At 36.2% G+C, this 25,982-nt stretch overlaps 1 protein-coding gene across 6 annotated transcripts in view; it reads right to left on the reverse strand.

The window, feature by feature from the left end:
• Positions 1–330: 330 nt before the first annotated feature.
• The window catches only part of Pur-alpha (Purine-rich binding protein-alpha), a 54,557-nt gene continuing 28,905 nt past the window's right edge, over positions 331–25,982 (reverse strand). For 5 of the 6 annotated variants that reach the window (XM_022071717.2, XM_022071719.2, XM_022071723.2 and 2 more), the window contains 4 exons: positions 20,628–20,743; positions 19,536–19,763; positions 17,294–17,521; positions 331–16,324 (listed from right to left, as the gene is read on the reverse strand). In XM_022071717.2, the coding sequence (XP_021927409.1) occupies positions 16,172–16,324; positions 17,294–17,521; positions 19,536–19,763; positions 20,628–20,743 (725 nt within the window). In that variant the 3' untranslated portion in view covers positions 331–16,171. The remainder of the gene's footprint in view (positions 16,325–17,293; positions 17,522–19,535; positions 19,764–20,627; positions 20,744–25,982) is intronic. The other variant, XM_022071718.2, reaches the window with a different exon arrangement.

Consider the following 25,982-nt stretch of genomic DNA (forward strand, 5'->3'; position numbering starts at 1 on the left):
AGGCTTAGACATCTCACATCTGTAACTGGCAGTTCAGCAGACACCATGGACGTATTCTTCGGGAGTTTGTATATTATGCTCATCTTGCAATAGCTATAACATCAAGCCAAAAATTGATAATTTGCCATAAAATATTCATTTCCAAAGGCATATTCTGGTACAGAAATATTTCATAATAGATGTTAAATTTCCACAAGCTCCAGATTTGTATGAAATATAGACAACAGGTGACCTGGAGATTACATTATTTTTCTACACATCAACTTTTGGCTTCATAGCGATGTTACTGACCAGTGGGAGATACTAATTATATAGAAAATAGTTCAAGTGTACAAGTCTGTAAGATTTTTTTAACAAGAAAATGTTTCATTTTTATGTAACATCTCCAGTACTTTCTAACACACACTATTCAGAAGAATACTCAATAATTAATTATAATAATTATTATAATAAAAACAGAAATCCCACCTCAACTGTTTTATTTCTTAATACCTGTAATAAGAGTGTTTTAATGTAATTATCTCTATGCTCACCTTAACAATGAAGGTGATATTTAGCTTTCCACCTATAATGGGGGAAAAATGGCAGTGTACTTGCTAAATAAACAAAGATTTTTTTTTTTAGTTTTCTTTCTTCACTCACACACAGCCCCAATCATGCTTTTAAGCATGTTATGCTATTGTTTTGTTTGATGTTGCAGATATGTTGCTGCCAGTGCCATCTGAATTACAATTAGGAGACAATCCTGTATATCCAGATGGCAGTAGCCGTCCCTTTCATCCTTATGATATTTTACTGTTTTCACATTACATGGAATACAAAATACATACAACAGCACCATTCTGCAATAGAGAAACAAACTTAATTCATCTCTACTAAATGACTGAAAACTATACATTTCTTTGTTCATTTTTAAAATCCATTAAACATACTTCCAGAAAGTAAAGACAATAGTTTCTTTTTCCTTTTCTTTGTTTTAACATTTAATGCCATGCAACACTTTCAACCATTTTGTTCTTAAGTTTTCAGTTTCTAGAATTAATACCTCATTTGCTCTCTTTCTTCATTTCCATGTTAACTGTCAACTTCTGTTTACATCATAATTTACTTCCATAATGATCATAGGACAGCTAGCTCACAAATACATTTTGAATTAAAAGTCTATACAAATCTGTCACAAATTGTGCCTCCACAGTCCCTCCATTCACAGCATTACACCCAGGAAATTCTGTACTACTTGAATAGACATGGATTTTATTTTAAAATCCATCAATTTTGTACTTAAGACATTCCTAGACATTGTTGTGCAAAATTAAGTATTCAAATTCTAGTTGATAATGGTTCCCACGTGATAAAACATTTAAAATTTGTATTCTGAATCATTTGATTTGCCCAAAGAATTAATATATTGCACAATGAATGTTTCTACAGGCAAGGATTCATTTCAGAAGCAGTTATTGATTTACTAAGCAAAGCTTTATTCCATTTTAGTAATCAGTATCAAAAATTTATTCCACAAGAAACAGAAATCAAATCTGAATTTGTGGCAATTCAGTAATGTAAAGATCATCTTTGTACACTCTGCCATGGGAACCTCAAATCCTACAATTCTGTAATGTGTTCAAAGTTTGCTGTTCTAATACACTTGAAATTTTTGTCATCCATATACATACAAAAGTATTTGCCACCTATCTGTTCCCTGAGATGTGAATTAGTTAATTTTCATTTTTCTAGCAAAAGGACTGTGGAGGTAAACACAGCTACACAAAATATGTTATCATGGTGCAAGTCTACTGAGAATATCTTTGCTCTATGAGTTTTAAAACAAGTGCATTACAGCCACCAAGGGATAATTTTGACATGTTAAATGGCTAAGTGTTTGCCTTATTCACAATGGATGTATTCCCTTACTGGGGAATGAAAAACAAATTACAGACATACTTAGTTTTCATCCTTACTGCTAAGCACAAGCATATGGAAGTCTGTACTGAGAGTCAATACAAGTTTCAATTATTCTGGAGTCAGAATAGCAGAGAGATGGGAAAATGAAACCTAACCATGAGTACCAAATGATTACGGAACCCTTAACACTATTCGAACAGAGAACCTGCATAATTGTATGCAGTGGAATAAAATGTTTCAGAAATTCTTATTGTTGCCCAACCAAGCTTGCAATTGTACAAAATTGAAAAAGAAAACTGGCAGTGTATTTAGGCCCTTTAAATGTCTCACTTCAAATGGCCAAGCAGCTAAAGCAGTATAAAAATTTTCAGTAAGTAATTTGTCAACAGACATGCAGTCACTCACCACTCTTACAATCCTGGACAGCTTTTAAAGAGAAATTTTGTGAAGTGAGTTGCCTTTCACATAAGTGCAGTTATAATTTGGAGTTACAATCCCAAATGTCCGAAACATGACAAAAGAAAATTAGAAATCAACAATTTTATTGCCTGAAATGAAATACACAAGCAACAAAAACATAAACAGTATGAACCACAAAGACGTTAACAAGAGAGCACCATCGTTCACAAGATGCACACAAAAGCACGGCATAACATAAACTGAGTCATGTACTTCCCCCGGTTTCACTGACTGGGTGACGTTGCATCCTTCAACTGCATTTTTGTTAGCACATGTTCAATATTGTTTTGGAGATTTGGGCTAAGTGAATCCATGTTCGGAGGTCAGGCCAGCAGAGGATATGAGCTTCATTATAAAAGTTCATAAATGTTAATAAAAGTTCAAGAATGAAATTTTGTAATGCAAATCTTCATTAAACAATAACTGACTATAAATATTTAAAAGGAAATTGGAATAACAAATATTACCTCAATGTATTCCAACACAGTTATAGCCATCTCTCAGCTATTCCATGCCTGTCACAAATAGGCATGATACTGTAACTCGAAGGTAATTGTTACTTGCAAGTTCCTATTTCCAAGGATAAAATATAATGTAGGTTAGAAGAGTGGAAAATATGTTATGTGCTGTTAATAAAGCACTTCTCTTTTTTTAAGCAGTCATGCTTAGAATAAACCTAAGATGAATTAAAGTTCTTGAACAACCTCAACAAAGGAATGAGACACTTGGTCCTACTGATGCAATAAAATTTTGGTAACCCAATATATTCAGTTTCACCCAGAATAATCAAATGAGATGGAACATACCCACATTTAGATCTGTGAAACAATAATTTTTTCTCTTTGTATTTAACAATACACATGAGAACACTGAATCACGTTTGTTTATGCTTTACATTTCACCATGCAGTATCGGCAGAAACAAGTCTAATGCTATGGATAAAACAAAAACTGTAAAATGTCAAGAATTTCAACTTGTGCACAAGAATCATAAACTTGGTTCAACACGTAAATTCAGCTTTCTTTAATTACAAGAACTAAGCAGCCATAAAACATGTTTTCATGTGTTTCCTTGTATAAATGGTCAAATGTCTCCAGAAACAGTTTATAATAGAGACGGGATAATATTATTAGAGCCGAATTCATACAAATATTACAACGCAAAATATTGCTTACCTAGAACATAACAACTGCTACTGTAAATTTTTTTTCATCATTTCCATGTTTAAATTATTAATAATTAAAGCTTGCTCATTATCCTTATTGTTGTTAATTACAGAAAAATATATATAAAACAGAACATTTCCTTGAACTTGTCAATAAAAAATGTAAACAATTATAGTAACATTAATTTACAACCATCTAGTCTCCTCTCAGATACCAATGTCACATAAAAACCTCTCCATATGTATCATCTGCAATGCAACAGACATATCATTTCATCAAATCTGGGACATACAAGAATAAAATATACACACATACCAGTGCCTATGCAACAAACAAAATGTTATAGAAAGCATATTAAGTTCCATATAATTTAAATTCATGTGGTACGATTTAAAATTATGGTTTCCTCTACTCCAATTCAAGGTTCTATAAAGAGAATTCTTAAAACAATTTCTGAACATCTATTTTTATCAAGTGAGTGCCATCTTCAAGAATTCAAATAATAACAATAATTTAACAATAACAGCATATTACAGTAATTCCTATGTGATGTAAACATCAGTTGAGCTAAACCAGCATTTATAAAGGATTATAATTTTCCAAGATTAAACAATAAATGTGCTGATTATTAAAATGTTGGGAAATATGTAATATTTCAAATGTTCCTTTAAAGCCCTCAACTATCAACACAGCTTACCATTATTATTTACTAGGAATGTGGAGACTCATGATTAAAAAATAAACTGGTTTCACAAACTCAATACTGAAACATTGTTGATTCTTTGCCCACATCAAATGCACTTGTTCCAACAGAAATATAACATTCCTCCCACATTTTGAAGACATATCTTCCAACAAATTGGTGCCAGGCCATATAATAAACCCAGACTTGACAAAAATCAAATGGAATCTTGATGTACTTCAGTTTTCAGTTATGTAATATCCTATCATTGAAGACTGGGTTAGTCCATTCACTGTCAACTTCCGGGTACCAGAATCCATACCAGTCTCGGTATGAACATTTTACCTCTCCTCTCAGATCATGCATGTATTAGAAACAAAGCAACAATACTTTTACATTTTAAAGTTGAGACTTCAAATAAACATGTGCCACAAAGTGAAACTTCAATTTTACATTTCTGGTAGGGTCTGAAAATGTCCTGGAGCTGAATACCTAATTATTAAAAATGAGTTGCAGTCAAATGCAGATGCCGCCCAATTTAGTACCAAAATAAAAAGACATTTTGTAAAAATATAAATGAAGTTTAGTTTCAAAATAGCATAATAATAATCATACAGAAAACCACAGTAAGTAGGTTTCTTGTTATTTTGTGTATACTGTTCTTATGAAACATAAATAATGACAATTTAATTGTTTCAAAGTTTACACTTCCTGCAGGTTTATGCTTTTCACAGTTTTCTTAAACATCTGTAACAGTATACGGATCTTCATAAGACCTATACTTGATTGTACTAAAATACACAAAGAAAAGCACGGAGCATTTATATTAACATTAATTATTCAGTATAGATCTGACCTTTTTGTTAATTCAGTGTATCTAACAAACAAGCAAACAAATAAACAAACTCAAACTCTGCCTTGAACTAAGATTGCTGTCTTCTGGGTTATAGTAGTACCATGCAGTCTGAAGTCACATGATTGTATGGCACTACAACCCAGAAGAGAGATATCTTCGTACTCACCGTTGTCAGAACCTCAAATCCTACTTAGCCTTGAACTTTTCACTTACTTGTATTCACTAATATTAGAAAGGTGTACTCTCAGTCTTACCAATTAAGTCCATTTTAGGCAAACAGTTCACAGCAATAACTACAATGTGTAATATTTCTTCAGGTTCTAAAATTATGATCTGAACCATTTCCTTTGTCTTGTATATATTAACCTTTACTGTATGGGAATATGAAACTTAAATCCCTGGATTAAGCAGGTGCCAGCTGAACTTTAGCACTGAGGTTAATGGTTCACCTGTATACTCCTGTATGACACATGGTCAGCTGGTTCATGTGTAAGTTTCATTGCATGAACAGTACGGTTAACTGCTAACACTGGACAATTATATCTGAAAAATATCCCACATTAACAGGGTAGAAGTTGCACAAAAATTCTGTCCAAGTAAAATGGCAACCCATTAAAACCAAAAAAACATCCAGGAGTTACATTTTTAGTTTAGATTGTACGAAATTCGAAATATTAAAACATCTATATAAGCAGAATGTGATCATCTTCCTTCTCATTCAAAAGTCCAAATTGTGAAATATGAACCAAAATTAAATTTCATCAATAAACCAATGTCCATCATTAAAATCTGTACAGCCAGAGACAGGTTTTCTTATGCATATACACAAACATTAATGACAATTTTATGTTGATGTCATCTGCTTGAAAGGACCGATGAACACCCCCAAGAACCGGAACTGATGCTCCATGAATGCAAGTTAAATAGATTACCATTATGCCACAACAGTCAGTTGTTTAAATTATAAAATGTTCACACATCTCTAATTAAAACTTGTTTTGTCCAGATTTTTATTTCAGGTGTGGGGACTTGAAGTCAGCTAGTTTTAATATTTCTAAAGAATGATGATCTATGTAATGTATGTATGCAGTATAAATATTATGCCAACAAGAAACTTTACAACATCGTGAGTCACCTTCAATGACGTCATAAACTTTCAAATGCCCCAAAGGTTTTTTTCCAGATTATGAGGTATTACTGCCATAGAAATCTACACTACAATACTGTAAAATGTTCCCATAATTGAAGTAACATAAGTACAGCATACGAAACATAGGATACTGTGATGCTGTCTCTCCGTGACAATCTGGGATACAAGAGAAATAGCACTGAAATGCACAAACAAGTTACTGCATGTTGTGCTCTTGTGTTATGAGCCAGAAAATCATCCTTCTAGACGTTTGACGGAACGAGAGAAGACAGCAGAACTTGTAACTACAAGTGGCCAAAGGACATCCTGGAAGGAAGTTACAACTCAGTATGTCTGATGAAGGTAATTTTAAATACGAAAGAGGTTACAACTTGTAAAATTGGCAGGAAAGGAATGGCTTCTTGAAGGCACTGCCTAAGAATTTGTCTCGAGACACAGCACAAACACAAAAAAATCCCTGGTTATGATACCTTGCCCCAGGAATGCATCCACAAAAACCATGTGAACAAGAGCCCTACTTTAAAATGTTTAATGGAAATACATATTTAAAATCAGCCTAAAGTAATATTTGGCAAGTCTAATGGCATGTTACTGTTCATAAAATTAAAGTTTCACTGAAATGCACACACAGTCAAATATTCTGATTAACAAGCAAAATATACCAAGCCTAATTTTGTGAAAAAAATTCAACAAATAATCAAATGTGCATTATTTAACCACAATTATATATCTTTAAACTAACCTGGCTACACAAACACATCATGCAGTTCCCAGACAAACCCGGAGTTGAATTGTTAAGTGCAAAGGAATTAGATTATAATTATAAAAATATTTCAATAAGGCTCCTCCAAACACGTGAAATGGAACCAACCCAAGTCTCCTTATCTTATTTTCAGCAGAAATGTGGGGATATACTTTCAGGTACATGAACTAGCTTCTAATGATTGTGTTAGTGCAATGTTACAGTACAACTCTTCACATGTGGAAAATGCCAAGAAAGACTCTAGATATATTTTGATACAAAAGATGATACATGAAGAATGTCTTCAAAACTTCATGGAAAGTATGAAATATTTAAGTATGCATACAACACAGGTAAAATTCTGTACCCAAATCGCCTTTACATTACAATGAACAGCAGCCTAAAAATAAACTATAAACTCTGAGTTAAAAAGTGCACAATGGTGCTATTCAGCGAATAATGGAAGTCTCCAGTGTGACACCCTGAATCAAATTCCATGCAACAGAAAGGGACCATCCAACCAAACATCTGGAGCGAGCATCATAATCATGAATTCACCCACTGAAAATTATAAAGTATGTGCAACCCATAATCAAATACAATCAACAGACAACAGCACATTCATTATATTTATTTATTTTTGTTTCTGTGTTCACTATGTCAATTCTTTTATGGTTGTGTTGAGTTTTACATATACGGCAGTGTAGCTGTATCCATTTTCTTTCCTGGCAAGATTCAAACATGACTGCAGTTCATATAAAGACACTCATCCTTCAACAAGTAGTCTGTATCCGATTGAACACAAGATGAAAGGAAGAAAACAAATGGAACGTGCCACCTGAAACTGATGCCATTCAAAAGTCAATATCATTAATTCTTTCATATTCTTTAGTTTTGATTTTCAGTAAGAATTCTTTTAACCATTCACTTTTTAACTAATTTGATAATATTTTCAAAGTTGTAGCCCAGTATTACTTCATGCCATAACACGGTCAGTTCAGAGTTGAGTAATACCACATTCACACAATAACCAGTCACTAACACCAACACGTCATTTGTGTAACTGTAACTTTGTCAATAATTCATGAAATGTCACACTCTGTAGCAAGCAATCCTTCTCTTAACATAAATGAAAATCTGATTCCTATGGAGGAAAGATAATACTTTCCAGCAAAGTAACAATTACAAATGCACTGAGCTATAGCTGTTGGCATTAGAAACTATTGTGTCCCCCTGCTTCCCATTAACCAACACAAAGTGATAAATTCTACCAAATGCTGCATAAAATTGTCAATTATATAACAATTTGTATTTAATTCTGTTCCCTGTACCACCCAAAAAAAAATCCACAAAATTGCAGACACTAAATATTCCCACCAAGCAAATAATTTCCACCCAGAGAAAACAAAGAACCAGCACTTTTTTTTCCAATCACTTAGTTTCTTTACCAATTTTAAAATCCCCTTTTCAAAACTACCACAATATTATGCATTATAAATACTTACACATACCTTGACAATTGTACAACACTAGAAACCCCACCACAAATTTTTTTTAAAAAACATGCCCACAAACACTTGTGAACTGATTAAGCAATGCAATCAACTGACCCGTCTGGATTCTAGATAAATGAACAAACCAAAAGTGACTTACAATTTAGCAAAACAGTGTACAGACCTCAAAACAGGCTGCTCTATATATTGGCAGAAGCAAATTAACAGACCAGCATCCTCACTCAACGGAGTGAACAGGATATTTTCCATGAGCATGGGCATGTTAACTGTATATATAGAATTTTGTATAATACCATCAAAAGTTTATAATTTATTTTGAATTTCAGGTCAAACTTGTGATGGCTTGTGTTAGAAAGGGAAAGTTTAGAGTAATTAGTAACATAATGAAGCTAAAATCAGATTTATCAGCAATGCAAAATCATCAGTGCATTATAAAAAGAACATATGTGCCCAGAATTTGCTACATTATTAAAGACAATTATATGACTGTTCATCAACTTGCAGTTTCTACTCAGAAGATACTGAATTAAAGTAAAAGTAAAGAAAAGCTGTCCTCCTACATGCCATGTAGCAGCTTGGGGGAAGAGGTGGGGTAGCTCTTACTCATTTCTAACCTCAACACTAGAAGGGGTAAGTGATCAGCGTCACGCCCTGACCACGCTTTACCCCCGGGAAGGACCACGGTACCCTCTGGATAGGAGGCTGGGTGGGCCCCAGAGCCAGTCTGGATGCAGTGGCTAGAGAAAAATCCTCTGCCCGTTAGGGATCGAACCCGTCGTCCAGTCCGTAGCCAGTCACTATACTGACTGAGCTACCCAGCTCATCACTCAGAAGATACTGTACACTTTAAATTAATGCAGCAAATTTTGAAGTTAATTAAGTATATTTCCTGTAATGGTTCACCTACTTATTAGTGTTTTATTGAAACAGTTTAAAGAAAACCCAATTATGCTGTATCTAAAAACAGAGCAACTATGTTCTTTTACTTTTTGAGAACTGACGCATTCAATATTATACTGTGTACTTTTTAGTCTATCAGTGAAAAGATAATTTTAAATCACCTTTCCTTAATTCAGTATTATACATAATCTGCTACACATAGTTCAGATTTATTCCACAGCCTAAATTTAATTAAATTTACAGCTTCATGTGACACTAGGTTTGCTTCATAAGTAGCAATAGCCGGATTGCACTGTTCATATACTCAAAAGAGGCGTATGTGGTTATGGTTTGCTTCGATTGCCAAAAAAAATTGGTTCCAGACAGATCAATTAAAATTCAGTTACAGAACAACTTTTATAAATTACTAAACATATCACCATCAACTTCACTTTTTATCCATAACTTTTCACTATTCTGTACACATTTTCTGCTATAGCAATAATATTTAATAATAATAATAATAATAATAATATATAATTTTAATAAGGTATTTCTTCATCTCTTATTAAAAACTGTTACTTTTTCATGTGGCCAGCCACTTCATATATTAACCATTAAACCTAATGGGACAATTGGGTATAACAGGACAAATTATTATTTCCACATTTTCTTACTGGCAAGAGTAGCTTTTGTATTTAATAACATTAAATTCTTTTAACGCAAAAGTCAGGCTCAACCAGTTTAAAAGTTTAGCTAATAATGTGTCATGACTGAATTCTCTTTAAACAATGAGCATTCCATGCAGTATCATTTAGTTCCATTAAAAGTGGAGCTCAAACACAGACATGACACAATTATCAGATGCATCAGTGCCTAACCAAATGAAGAAAAAGGAATGGTTTCTTTCAACCATAACACCATATAGAATTCTACAAATATGATGCTATAATACTACCGATGTGGTTATCTTGCCTTAACCATTTAATTTATGAAATCGCATTATGCACATTATACTGAAGTATACACCTCATCAAGGCTCCAAAACCTTAAAAATTATTGTTACAGACTTCTGTAGCCAGACAGAACTGAGCAACCTTGGTCTTCTCTTCTGGCTAATAAAGAAATTAAAATAAAATTATAACACCAGATAATTCATTTAAAAGGCAGTTACCAACTAAACGGACTGCCAATAAAGACCTAGAAACTGCATTTAAGAAGTTCTATAGCTAGGTCACATTTAATACCAAGACTTCAATTTACCCTCTAGAATAATTTAAAGAATGAGAGAGCATATCTCTGTAACATACAGAGTGACATTCATATGCGCAGGTTCATCTCTTTTTACCAGTAATTACTTTGTCACTGCACTTCATACAAAAATATCACTTCAATAAAAAGATTGCTTTGATGAGATCACATTTCAGTAGTCATGATCACATCTGTGATCACAAATTAGGCGGTACGTCCACTAACACATCAGATGTAATTTATTGCAATGGCCAAGATACACACATACAAAAAATAAACTGAGGATCAGGGTACATTTATGTAAAAGACAAAACTGCCGAAGCTGTTCCTTCATGGTGAAACAGGCTATATTCAAGACATAAAATACCTTCAATGACTGAAAAATTATGATGAATTATAGGCAATTTCCAGTTTAAAAATACACATATTTTAGCCCATATGGAACATTACATAATTCAGTGAAATTAACTAATTTTTTGTGAATACAGACTCCAAAAAAATTAGTCTTTGAATTGCATTTCAGGAGCAATAATCTTGCCAGTAATAAAACAGAGTGGGGAACAATGAATTAAACTATTGGGGAAGAAAACATGTTAGGATTCATAAGCTGTATACAAACATATTTACATATAACAGAGTAATAATATATGCAATGGTTTTTATGAAGGATGTAAAGGATGCATGATATTCATATGGTACATAATGAAAATGCTTCATGGAATAGCTGAATTTTTGTATAATTGGTGAATTCTGAAGTCTGTACAGTGAAATTCAATGGGTTGGGGGAGGGGGAGTGTCATTAACAGAAGCGAACTTAATATGACAGAGTTTTCAAAATGCTTTTTAAACTTGAGAAAAACTAATAAAACATGTGGCACTAAAACACTGTTTTTGTGGTTGAGTTCTAAATTTCAATGCAGCATTAACTGTAACCAACAATGCTTCAAAGTGATGCTCATAAACATACACTATTTGTAAGTGGCCACTGCTCAGAAACTAACCCCAAGGGAAGGTGTTTATGAAATATCAAATATGTATTTAATATCACATAATATACAATACATAAATTTAGAAAATACATGTAACTTCTCCATAAAGTTACCGAGCAAATTTTAAGTTACACAGTTTCTAACCATAAGCAAATATTGTTCATAAGAATAACCAAGTCAGAATTCATGTTAGCAAATCTTTGTGTCCAGCCTAGTTAGGTAACTAGTAACTGTGCCAACTCCAGAAAGAAAACTTCTGATTTCATAATAAGAATTTCTAGTAAATAACCACTATTTGAAGAACTTCAGTGTCACGCACCTATTTCTGATTTCAACTAAAAAGAAAATCGCCAGATCATGATTAAAAGGCAACACACATAGTTACTGGAAACAATGATGAACCAAGAGGACAACAGAGATTTCACAGGAAATTTAACCATGATTATCTACTTTACTAACTGAATTACATGGCCACTTTCTTTAACACAAAAAATTATTAATTTTATACCAATTAGTCCTAAAATTCAAATACATCGTGATCTACCAACTGCACAGACTTTTAAAATGTTTGTTCTGGAATATACAGCTTCCCTTAATAATGCAAATCAGCGGAAAAACTTCTTGACAGAAAATTCAACTACAATTAACAGAATATGGGCAATAAACTGGATTTAAAAAAATTGCTTATATAATATTTTCCTCATTCTGGATTGGTTGGAAAGTTAACTAGGGGAGAATCACTGTACAGAAGTATCAGGAACAATACTACGTCAACTTTCTGTTCATACCTGCCACCAGCTACCATCACCGTGATAACATATTCTTCACATGTTGTAGATCTGAACTACAGTACCTATTACCCATTTTCATACATCCTTCGATCCTGTTTAAATCCCATTAACACCACTAATTAATATTATTAGTATTTCTTTTCAAAGTGTAGTGTGTCCATTAACAGTACATGATACAGCAAACCCACAAAACAACTTAAATAATTTTTTTTTTAACTTAGAGATGCCTCACAGTACCACAAGAAACTTACATGTGACAGACTGGATGAACTCTCATGCACATGAAGTCACAACCAAGAGGATCCAATGAAGGGAAAAAAAATCATTAATTGTAAGATTAGAAATTATGAAATGCAACAAGACAAAGTACTTTCAAAATTTGTTCCTGTAATCATTTCAAATGCTATCACTGAACCCTGTGTCCCCAGCAGCCTTTGATAAAATGCATACTATCTACAATGAAAACTTTCATATAATAAAGATATGCATATATATTATTATTATTATTATTAAATAAGTAATCTGAGTTAATTCTATACATTAAAGCTTCTTCTTGTCAACTTCTGGGGGTTTCAGCAGGGTCTCCAACAAGTGCACAGAAGTTAGTTGGGCAGTGTTAAGCATCACTAAAGTATTTTTCTTTTCAAAATTATTCCTTATACTAAATAACATGTCATCTCTTCTCATATCCTAGATACCTACACCTCTCATTCCTACAGAACACAACAATGAAATCATTGTCTTGCATGTTCCTATGCAGAACACTGTAGTGTCTTGTCTCTTTGCTTCACTTTCTTCAAAATACAAGGTGTTCAAAAAGTCTCTATACAGCAGATATGTGGTTGAAAGTCAACAACATGAAGAGATTGGTAACGTGGTTATTTTTGTCTACATTGGTACCACAGACTTGTGACAGTTGTTTACAGCTGACATAACATTGAATACAAAATGGTGTCATGTCTACAGAAAAAAATATTTCTACTGTACACGTAAGTTTTTTTGTTTTTGTTTTGCTTTCTACTGCTCAAAAACTTTTTGAACAACCTATATATAGCCTATTGATTTCTTTTAACTCTACAGCTTCATTCTGTTCTTGCTGGAAATATTAATATTAATATCATCCAACAATGGAAGGAAAGTCATTCCAAAAAATTTTGATATATTTCAGTTTTAAATTTTCATGAGTAGAACAAGCACATTTCTGAGAAAGACTGGGTTTGCGAGACCCACGTTCAGCTTCATCTTTAAATGAAAAACTGCGGGCAGACTCCACCTACAACATATTAACACATTTCTTAAATTATGTCAAATGTAATATTGCCCATCTCAAATCTGTCTGTTGACTGAAGACTACCAACAGATCTGATATTGGTCTTCATAATTATTTATATACAAACTTGGTTTTTGATGTCATGTTTTCACGTCATCATTATTATATTATTATTATTATTATTGTACAAACACAAGCCACCAATGTCTTTCTATTTTAATCTAATTACATGGCAGTTTTGTGGGATTGTGTTACATGCCCTCTGCATAGAGTTCACTGCCGTGCAGCGCACATTGCGAGGACACTTTGTTGTTTTTTCTTTCTTTTTTTCTTTCTTTTTTTGATTAAGAATAATTTCCTTTTTTAAAAAAAATAACTTACAATTAGCTTTAGTGGTTTCATATCCTTTACAGTGGCTGTTCAAATATTAAGCTTCCTTGCACAATATGAAACTGTAATCATTTCTTTGCAACTTAACAATGAATTTTCATAACTTTGTTAGTAACAAAGAGTAATGAAAACTTAGTCTGTAAAATTTATCATCTACATCCTAAACAGAAAATAAATTACCAACAAGTGTGATAGCTCTATATTTTACAACTCAATATATATTTTATAATTTTAAACTCAAAAATTCATAAACTTCAACCAGTTTTCTCTCTTGCTTAGGAAACCATAGCAATCTGGAAGTATGCACAGGCTATCCTGTTACATGACTAAAAAACCACTTGGCATCAACTTCAACTGAAACAAAGCATCTCAGAAATCTTATTAAATGTGACCTTCCTAGTTCCTTCTTGTTCATCTGATGGTCGATCAGGTCTTCTCTGAAGTCATTCCTAGCTCTCGTCCATCACTTCTAGTCATAGGTTCATTTCACATTACAATGACGTTAAAAAGCGACATGGTCTTCTTTAACTGTCACTGTATAAACATATCAGCATGTATTTTTTCTTAACACACTTAGAAATATTCTAAGCTGTAGTTTGTAAGTTTCACTTTAATACATGTTTTTATTACATCTATAATGTTCACATCTTTTGACTTAGGATGGCAGAGTTTTGTAGCTGATCGTTTGTTTTATAAACGTACATCTGAGACGTTCTTATCATTAACGACAATGCAGTTTCTCATTATGTTAACATCACTTTGTGATCTCTTCTGGACCTGGCAGCGATGCTCACATTGCAGCACTTCATGCATCCACTCAGTTACTCCACAGGTTTAAAACTTTACTCATACACAAGTCATTTGCCACAGTCAGATGATTTCTCTCTTGGGCTGTATTCCATTGACTTAATTAAAATGTCTAATATTCCCACCTCAGAAACAATGTATTTAGTTTTAACAGATTCTCAACTGTAGCCATTTATAATTTGGTGTTCCTTTTAGAAACCTGTGGATCTGTTAAAACTGTCTTAAAATTGGCACCTAAAGATGTTCTGAAAATGCCATAAGTAGGGCCTAAAGCAATAAAAATCTGAATTAAATTAATGAGTAGAATTTGATTTTTAACAAGTAATTTTCAGCAACACACATTTCCTCATAAAGCATACAATGTTGATTCTTTAACTAAGAACTGAAACATAACAACATACGTTAAGTAAACAAAATTAACTCCAACACATCCAGCAAATTCCTGTACAAATCTGACAAAATGAAGCAATCATAAAACACACACGTGAATGTGCAAACAAGCACATCCCCGCTTTCAAAATTGTGTACTATATATATACATATATATACACACATAAATCACTACATTCTGACTGAATGAAAGGATCATCCCCATATCACACCAGCATTTTCTTAAAATCAATATGAATTTCCAAATTTAAACTTGTTAAAACTTTTATGATAATACAATCCTAATTTCATACTTGCATACTTCCTTTAAATCAACCCCTTAAGCTGTATGACCTAAACCATGAGAACATGTTGATACACATGTGTGTGCGCGCGCACACAATCACTCTCTCTCACAGACACACACAAGAAATAGCAACTTTTATCAACATTTCCTAACAAAACGAGCAAATATGGCATTTTCCATTTTTAAAATACAGAAACAATTATCTTTTCAACACCGTTTTCATAAAAACTAAAGAAACAATCCGAGGCAAGTTTCTGATCCAAAAAACCATGTTCATAAACATCAATGACAGGGTGCTGTAACCATCTTCAGGAGTAAAGGAGCATCCAAATGAACAGTCGCCTTCCATCACGGATGCATCAGCTAGCTGAAGTAACCATTTTTTTCTTCTCCAGAACGAAAGAATAATTCTTCTCCTCACTATCTTTGACAGCCCCGAATTCCAGTCTATAAACTTTTACTCATTACCTTATTGACCTTTTTTTAAAAACTCCTCAAAATTACAATTAAATTTTTTATGTCCTTGGATGGAAAAGTCTCTTGTTTCAAATGTCTTAGGGTTTTAAATCTTTTAGCCTTTTATGGTTTGTGATTACTTTCAATATTTTTCTCATGTTTTATTTGACGTCCTAATGGTTGGCTAACCCTCACTTTGCACTAGGTCCCCCATCAGAACCACCACCTACAGACACTTTTTCGCCTCCTTCTTTCATCTTCTCACAGTAATCTGCGAAGATGTCTCGGAAACGGGCCCAGGACTTCTCTGGAACTGTGATGGCCGTCCGGAAATTGGTCTTCACCTACCACAGAAGCAAATGAAGGAGATAAAACATAACAACTGCAAAAAAATCTCAGTGTAAAAGCTACGATCCCCAATGCCAGACGACATCAAATAACAAATCAACTTCCTCTGTATCGCTGAATTTAAATCTGCAGATAAATTTCAAATGGGAACTTACTATCATCATCCAATGAGTAGCTTTCAATACATCAGACTTTATTACATTCAGGATGATTATTTTATTAAATCCAACTTACAAAAGCAACCCAAACAATAATAAATCATAAAATTACTCTGAAACAAACATTACAGCTTAAATGCAAGGGGCATTTAGATTATTAAATGTTTAAGAGGATCATTTCTGTTTTTCTGTGGTTTATGTAGTAGGTTTAGTCTAATAGCAAACAGAAACTGTTGTAATTACCACCAGTATGCATAGTTCAGTGGAGATGAAATCCTGTGAATATCAGAATGTCACAAATAAATTATTTCACAGATGTCAAAAGTTTGTTTTCTTCTCATTCTTCTTCTTCTCTTCCTCCTTATAACTGGTGTTAGTGACCAAACTCTCTGTCCGTAACGTCGCGATAGACACTGTATTTTTACCGCTTTTTCACTTCCACGCAACAAATTAATTTAACGATAAAACTCAAAAATATAAATGTATATAGTAATTCAATCATCACATTCAACCCTATTATTATGAAGTGTTGGTCTGGTAGCTAACCATCAGTAAATTTCAGTACTAATAACATAGCTACACAGCCATGGACATCTGAATGTGTCTACAATAGTTCACCATACTTCACATTTTAACATTCACATCCAAAGCAAGTGGCAACAGTCAACTAGTTGTCATACTTACCTGTTATATTTCCAGTAACAGACAATTTTACACAAAACAGGGCAAATGCACAGATGCCCATTCAAAACATCTGATGACAGATTACGCAAAAAATTACTACAGCAAATGATTACAAAAATATACCTCGGAAATGCGCATGTAGATGCCACGATTGTTCTGTCCGATGTCAAAGTAGAAATTCTTATTTTCCACTCTCATGTGCCGTCCCTCAGGCAGCTCGCCTTTGAATCCTCCATCATCGGTGCCAAATTCTTCAAGGAGATCTGTCAAAGCATCCCGGAACTCAATCATCCCCTGAGCGGGAATGGCGATTTGTGACCTTGGCCCTCCTCGTGTGATGGTCTGTGATACCTACGCCCCCAACACATGGAACACAGGCCCCCCACAACAGTATACAGCGCACGGGCATAACAAACAAAATCCTACCAGAATCATACGCTTTTCTTCCTAAACCTTACATGATGTAAAAATATACAAAAATCATGTCCTAACAAGATTTATCAAAGGTTTATATAACCCCACAGAGCAATTCATCATGCCCAAAAGTAATTATCTTACCCATCACATGTAAATCCTTAAATGTGTTGCAAAATAACTCTCAAACATCCAAACACAGCACTAAAATATAACTTTCTGTAACACCACACTGTTTGACTTCACGTCAAAAAAATCTGTTTTAATGCCTTGGAATAAGCATTCAAAGCAGAACGGCTGTAACAGAGTGAAAGGCATGGCTCACATCTTGCGGAAGGTAATAGGCACTGGTTTTTAATAACCTATACTAGAAACAAAAATAATAGTCTCTCCCTATGCCAGAGTGCCACACCATGAGGGCACAGAGGAGCATCAGTGGTAGATAAAGGTGAAGATATGACATTTCTCAAATTTATGAAATTTTACATTCTTCAAAAACAAACCTGCACTCAGTAAGAACAGTCTTGAACCTAAGACCTTAGACACAGACCCTAAAGAATACCTAGTCTCCACATGCCCATAATGCAAACATCTTTTATATAACAAAGCTTTTGGAGCTTTTAAATGAGGAAGAATATCTGTAAGCCTACTAAATAAAATTGTATTCCTTGGCAAATTATAAGCTACACATTATCTTGTTTGCTTAGAAGTTGTTTCAGAGCATACATTGTATCTTGAAAAACTGTTACGTGCATAAGAAATAAAATCTTACTGCAGGATATTCAGCAGTACATGAAAAAGCTCTCGCTATATGTTTTCAATATCCACCATGTGCAGATATGAAACATCCACATGTATGAGGAGTTATCTGTTGCAAACCAAATGTACAAAGACAAAAAAAAAAGGACAACCACTAGAAAAAACAGAATTCCCAATATGTAACACGGCGCTAAGCCCAAGCAAATAACTGTTCCAAAATAACAATATCTGATCATTATCAGGATATATCAAGAAGGTGGAGACAGAAGCATTCCATTTCATTTACTAGAACTTCAAACGTCAAAGGCATAAGTAAAATGGAGATTCTAATCCAATTAAAATTACAAGTGAACATACTACTAGTTCAACCCAAAGTGATCGATAGTCAGCGTTAAGAATTTTAATCTCAGATCTCAATCAACAGTAAATCCCAAAGACCGCAATCTTTGTTTCGATGAATGCTGCTCACTTCAAACAGCACGGCCATGAAGTTTGCATTTTAATTACTTTCCCAGCTAATAACTAACTAACTAACTAACTAGATGGCTTACCGAACCCGAAGGTTCATCACCGAATTAACCAAAGCCTTCCACCAGACCCTGTCCTCGGCCAACAAAATCCAGCCTCCTTCAACTCCTATCTCCCATAGATCCCGCCTGACATTATCCTCCCATCTACGTCTAGGTCTCCCCAGCGGTCTCTTCCCCTCAGGCTTCCCAACCAATACCCGGTGCACACCTCTTGTCCCAGCTCATACAAACTAAAAACAACATTATCCAGGTACAGGAAGAAGGAAAGCCAACATAACAAGCCTATAACATTTTTGTTCAAATTACTCACATTTGATATTGTACAGAAGAGATGTACGTACACTGCAGTTAGTAACAAAATTACTTTCCAGAAATGTTCAAATGGCTAGTCACGCGTTTAAAAAAATATCGAAATGAGAATGCAGTGCGATGACAAAAATGCTCTAATCAATAAAAGGACTTGGGAGACAGAGAAAAACAAGTACAAGACATAATCATTATTTAATCGATCAACAAATAGGTAAAGCATAAAAGTAGCAAATATATAGCACACAACTAAATGTTCAATACGTTTTGCTCTATCTGCAACAATACTTGAGAATTCTGCGTTCTTTCCAACAGTAAATTTAAAAAATGAAACAATAAAAATTCATGGCACTTACACTCACCCTTAGGAATCGTCCACGCGAGTTTTCCTTTAGGTCCAGATAGTAGCGCCGGTTGTCCTTGATCATCATCTCAGATTTGAGCTTCCCATCCTCTGGGACATTCTCTGGATTTGGCGGGCCTAATGATGCATAAAAGTCACTAAATGTCGACAAGTGATCTCTAAATTCTGCCGCTGTTGACAGGGCTAGGAAAATTTGACTCCGCCTACCATCAGCCCCAATCTGTAAAACAGAAACTTCCGTATAAAACAATAATCTCCAGAATAACAAGATCTAGCTCACGTTTACATAAATAATTGTATCCTTTCTTTGGACACAACAATTTTAACGCATGGCAAGTCCACCCTTCAGACATACTACCGGGTTTTAAAAGGTTAACAACATTAATTTTTTTCAATATAACAACTGTGGTCACACACCATCTGGAACCAAGAGATGCAGAGAACACTGGAAAAGGGGGCATGCCACATACCTAACAATCTTATTCTTATGCATAAAACACATGGCCATGGCCTAATTTAAGGTACTTGTCTGGAGGGAGGAAAGACCGCAGTCAAGATAGCCTGACTCCGGGCCGAGATTTAAACCCAGGATGAAGCGGGAGCGTTAACCACTCGGCCAAGAAGTTTGGTATCTCAGGAAAAAAACTGACTTGTGCCATGAACACGATTCCTTCATTCTTGTAAATTTTCTGGGACAAATGATCGAAAGCTGTTTACAGGAGAAAACTCTGAGTATTTATAAACACCTATCCCTGAAAATCCAGGACATGAGTAAAAACTTTCAATGATCCACCAGGCATGCTACTTGTTAGCCGTATCATCTTTACAGAACGATTATTTCTCAAGATCTCGCTGGCTTATGATTTTTGAGCCAGCTAATTTGGTAGGATGTAGGAGAGATTCCTAGCAAGGATTTTAAAACAGATTACCAATTTAGACAGCAAATCCTCACTAGGATTACACCTATGACCGGCACCATTCAATGAAGGGCATTGAGGCGCAGATCCAAACATTCCTAACATAGGCGCTAGATGGAGGCAAATAGTTAAATCTACTGGAGATATATAAAAATAAGACTTCTCACTTCTGCCACTTTGATGAACCGTCCTCTTCTGTTCTGTTTTACATCTAGGTAAAACCTCTTAGACTGAATCTGCAACATCTTTGTGGCCAGCTCTTGTTCCCCCTGCTGTTGCTGCCCTGTGAACATAACAGCATCGTTCAACATTAAATTCTACGCCAAATATGCTGCTCAGTTATATTGTCACTCTAGTCTTGCAGGTTGAAACTGACACTGCAGACAAATGCCTCAACCCTAAAAACTGAGATGATACATTCTCCAAAATGTTGGTAACCACCTACAGTATACTGCATCAAAACCCAGAAGACCACAATTGGCATCTTCACCACCATAAAAACCTCAATTCCCTAACAAAAATGCATATAGTAGTAGTTTACTAATGTTTCAGAGGTCATTGCTGCCTCAATCATCAGGGCAACTGCCCTGATGATGGACGCATACTACAAGATGCTAAAACCTAGAAGATAAACATTTAGAAGATTTATTTAAGAGTACTTATGTATACACAATGGCTTCCCTGCAAAACCAGTTTGATCGAGGGCTGCAAAATCAATAGAAAAAGGAACTGGTAAATGAAGTTCAGTTATTTAACACAAGAAGAAGGATATTTATAACAGAAACATGTAGTGAAGTGGCTTGTCTCAGTACCTAAGCAAATTCATGTATAATTTCTGAGTTAACCAATTAACTGTTGTGTAATGAGTAGTATATAAAACAATGAAGGAAGAAAAACATTCACATGGACTACTTCACTTTACGCATTTCGTACAGAGCGCCAAACCGGAAAAGAGAAAGGGCAGCGCAGGCCATGGCATCTGCACAATTGCGGTAACCGCAAAAGACGGGATCCGTTCCTTTCCTACACAGATACTGGAATGAACTTCCGCCCAATACCGTCGCTTTGTACGAGTAACAACAACAAAAATTACATCTGATTAAGAAACTCCCCACTTGTCTGATTCAGGACGGCCGTTACGCAAGGTCGTGACGCTTAGTACTCCAGCGCCACGGCGTTCCTCAAAACTAACACCACAAACCAACAGCATTCTTCGACGGCTCCCTCACGTGCATCCCATGAGTGAAAGTCTAGCCAGACGGTCAATGACCTCGCTACGTCAGGGGATGCTGCAACAGATCAATATACGTTGGCTGGCGGACGAAGCTGCTGCACACTTTTATTTTGCATGCCGTCACCTGGACAAATCTCTGGAATGCAACAGTTTGTCCTACTCGGATTCAATCAGCGCCCAAGACAAACATTTCCACGCTTCACAATCACGAACCCAAACACCGAATCTCTAACCATACAGGCGATCCAGAAATGGTCTTCGTTATTTACACACAAAAAATAACTATGTAACCCGCAATCAAGTTGGCCACATAGCCGATAACGTCAGACCCCAGGCAGCATACGAAATCGAAGGAAGGGTGCCGAATATTAACGGAGGCAAAGGGAGGTTCTCATGGAGCTTACTCTGAAGCTGGCTGTCTTCTGGGTTGTAGACTGACTACACGGCGCTACAATCCAGGAGACAGCCCCGTCGGTCACGAAGAACTGGTCGTTTGAAGCACGCAAATCGCTATGAAACTTTTAACGATAAACAAATGGTTAACTTCCAAGGCAGGGTAAAACATTTAAAATTGCTAAAAGTGTTTATCATGTCATTTTACATTATAATTATTTGTCTATGTCCCGATATCTGACCCGGTCTGCACTGCCTGCAATCCGAGGCGAGACCAAGTATGGAACCACTTCCGCGGAGAAAGGCCACGAGCGAAACACGAAACATATCGCAGCCACTCATGGCCTATCCAAAAGTAGCAGAGCGGCGATGTAGCAGAAGTGACTGACAGGGACAGCTAGTTCGGATTCGCTCACTGCCATGGCTGTTGCCCGTTTCCTTAGAATAAGTCAAAATTAATTTCTTCTCTTTCAAATGACTATTCCTAAGCAGCATGGAATGCCAGGATTCGCGAACTTGAAAGATGAGGGAAAAGTTCGTGGCTCATTTCAAAGAACATTCCCAGTTTTGCCTACAGGAACCTGCAATTAAAATACGCCACGCCTAGTCACGCTTAGACACTTATCAAATCTTCGTCGTATTTTAACACTTATGGTGACCTCTCGTCACGCCCTTATAGCAGGTCATACCTAGTCACGCTTAGTCACGTTGTCGCACTTTGTAAATCTTCGTCACGTTTCGACATATATGGTGATCCCTTGTCACGAGGTCAAAGCATGACGCCTGGTCACGCTTCGGCACGCTTACGTTATGTTACGTAATGCTCGGTTAATTTTGGCTACTTTGCAATATGTTAGATGAAGTTACGACAGCTTAGGGTAGGATAGGTTGCGTTAGGTTGGGTTAGGTTATGTTGGGTTAGGTTGGGTTAGGTTATGTTGGGTTAGGTTGGGTTATGTTGGGTTAGGTTGGGTTAGGTTGGGTTATGTTGGGTTAGGTTGGGTTAGGTTAGGTTTTATAGTGGATTTTCTTAGATTAAGTAACGTTTCGAAAATTTTTGTGACGTTTTGACACTTATGGCCACAATTCGTCACGCTTTTAAAATCTTGGTGAAGTTTTAACCCTTACGGTGTCCTCTCGTTACGCTTTCAAAGGAGGTCACGCCTAGTCACGCTTTGTCACTAATATATATATAATTGAAGATAATGGAGCGGACAGCAGCAGTGGTAGGGACGCATCGAGTGATATATCAGAAAGCGGTGGTCTGTGAGGAGTGCAAGAGGACCGAAGAGTTGTGAAGAAGATAAAATTATCTAATACTCTCTGCAGTGTTAATTTTCTAGTGATGTGTAGTGTAGTGAAATCGACTTTCCTGTTACATACCGTGGTGATATTTTATTTGGAGTGTACTGTACGCGGCCTGTTGCCATCCCTTCCAGCAAACTTCTGGTTAGTGACTCGCTCCAAGGTCCCAAATCACAATGTTCCGCGGCCAAAAACGCTGGAACGCAGTATACCTGTCTGTGTTCGTGGTATTTCAACCGGCGATACTCAACTAGATGGAAGGAGGGGACGCGCGTGAACATAGGTGAGAAGGCGAGAGGTTCTACTAAGAGCTTTCAAAAATCAACTACGGGAAGTAGCAATATGCAAATGCCTGCCTTGGCCTTGGCGAAACGCGAGGAAATTCAGCTCAAGCAGAACAGTTGTACGTTGCAAGATTTCCCAACCGCCAGACTCCCTGTAACCATTTTGAACACCAGCTGTGAACTACCACCAAACTTGTATATCCTTGCTTATTTCCCTATAAAATACATATTTTCTTAGCCTTTCGTTTTATGTAATGCCAATGTCCTTAAAAGGCCAAAGTCCTTTTTTTTACAAAACGGGGAAGCTGCACTGATACAAGACACAAGAACGGAGTTACGATGCTGTGCATGTTAATGTGCGATGGCGATGGTTATTCCGAAATAACTTTAGTCAAATAGTTTTGTATCCCTGCCATAAATCGCTAAGAAAAAAAATACCTAACTTTGGCTACGTGTACGGAAGTCAGGAACGTCAAGGACTGGCGCGCGCAGGCGCACACACACAAAGGTATATGTAAGTCCAGGAAATTTGCAACACTTGTCAATTTTAAAGGGCTGTAGGGCCAGAGACGTTTCCTGACCTTTGCGTATTTGCAATTCTTAATTGCTTATGGGATCGGACGATTAAAAGTAAGCATAAACGTCCGCTGCTGATTAGCGAAAAGTGAAAAATTCACTCTCGTCAATGACAAAATCACACACGGAAATCTTACCCCAGAGAGATCAAACAGATACACAAAGCCAGCCACGGTACGAACGCGCACATCTCCAACACTTCGCAAGCGTGTGTCAGAAACAATGAATTCACAAACATGGGAAACGTACATCTGAATATGCAATTACAGAGCTCAGATTCTTTGCATCTTTGCGTTACCTTTCACCAATATCACATCTGCTAAAACTACCTTTCCGAACTGTGATCGGTGTAAGATTAATTTCATGTGATAATTGCGCCGAAATCAGGGGTATACCAAGAAATTACGTAGACAGCATTCAAGTTCCTATTTTCAGTCCTATTTCTGATAGCGGTATGTAAAAAAAAACAATTGGGGTGTGTCACTGTATGACAACACGACGTATCACACAAGCTGAAAATGAACAGGATCCTTCCATCCTTTTCTCGGACTGGGACCTGTTCATATACGTTCTTGGCAGATGATCCAGAAGTGGTTTGCCATTGCCTTCTTCTGTGTGTGAATGGGATGCCACGGAGAAACCGGGGAAGCCCCCGGAGGAAAACTCCGTGTTGCCTAGACCACGGCCTTGCCAAACACAAGTTATAAATTCGGGCACCGCCGGGAATCGAACCCGAGACCCCAGGATTACAATGCCAGCGTTCTAACCGCTAGACCGCCGTGGCGGTATGTTGCAATTATGAGGGAAAATAGGCCTGGAGCACGGAGAAGGAATGACTGACGTGGGAGGCATCACGACGTCTCTGAACGGTCACAAACGCGCATACGATTGAAGCAATTTTCCTTGGATATTCCAAACAAATTAAGCGCATAAGCAAATTTTGTGTGCCGTTCTACAAACTTCCCTACTATTGCCATATCAAAATACTGAACACTGTACCTTTCTGTTAGCATTACATTACCGTCTTGCCTACGTTTAAACAGCCTTTTTTATTGCCAAATTTATATTCCTTCAACGAAACTGACAGGAAGACTGCACCAACTAGCAGACAGTATTATTCCAACAAATTCAGGATGTATTATTTTGAGTTCCGTTCCCTGCCTAGCCTGTAATCCGGTCTACAATGTACCTGCACTGAAACCTTTATCTGCGAAGATGATAAAACAAACACTCACCCAACACAGAATACGTAGCAAATGCCACAGCCCAGGCACGTGGTCCTGTGTGACCTTCATTGCAGTCACTACTGACAGCCCAACTTTGACAGCAGGGAATATTCTACGACTCTCGTAACAGAAACCAAACACCAAAGTCAACACCACTGGACAATATCCAGAACCTTTCAATCCTCACAGCCTAACTTAATATTATCCTTAACGGTCTTTGGAGTCGTCGCCCCCCCCCCCCCAAATCCTAGCTAAATGCCAAGCCCCGCTCAGTTCCCCGAGATTTCACGATTATGTAAATATCTCTACAAACCACAACACAATGATGATAATATCAATGTTATATCTTAATAGAATCCAAACCTGGGCCTGGGCGTTTAACCTTGGATACAAAACTCGATTTTGAATTCGTCATGACAACAGTAAACGGCTTTGTGTAGATGCTCCATGGTATATGACAAACCCACACATGGGAGGATCTCGACCGAGGAATCGATCTTCCTA

Source organism: Zootermopsis nevadensis, unplaced genomic scaffold, assembly GCF_977971745.1.
Source record: "Zootermopsis nevadensis isolate Lab colony 2312 unplaced genomic scaffold, Znev_1.0 Znev_ptg000025l, whole genome shotgun sequence".
Lineage (NCBI taxonomy): Eukaryota > Metazoa > Arthropoda > Insecta > Blattodea > Termopsidae > Zootermopsis > Zootermopsis nevadensis.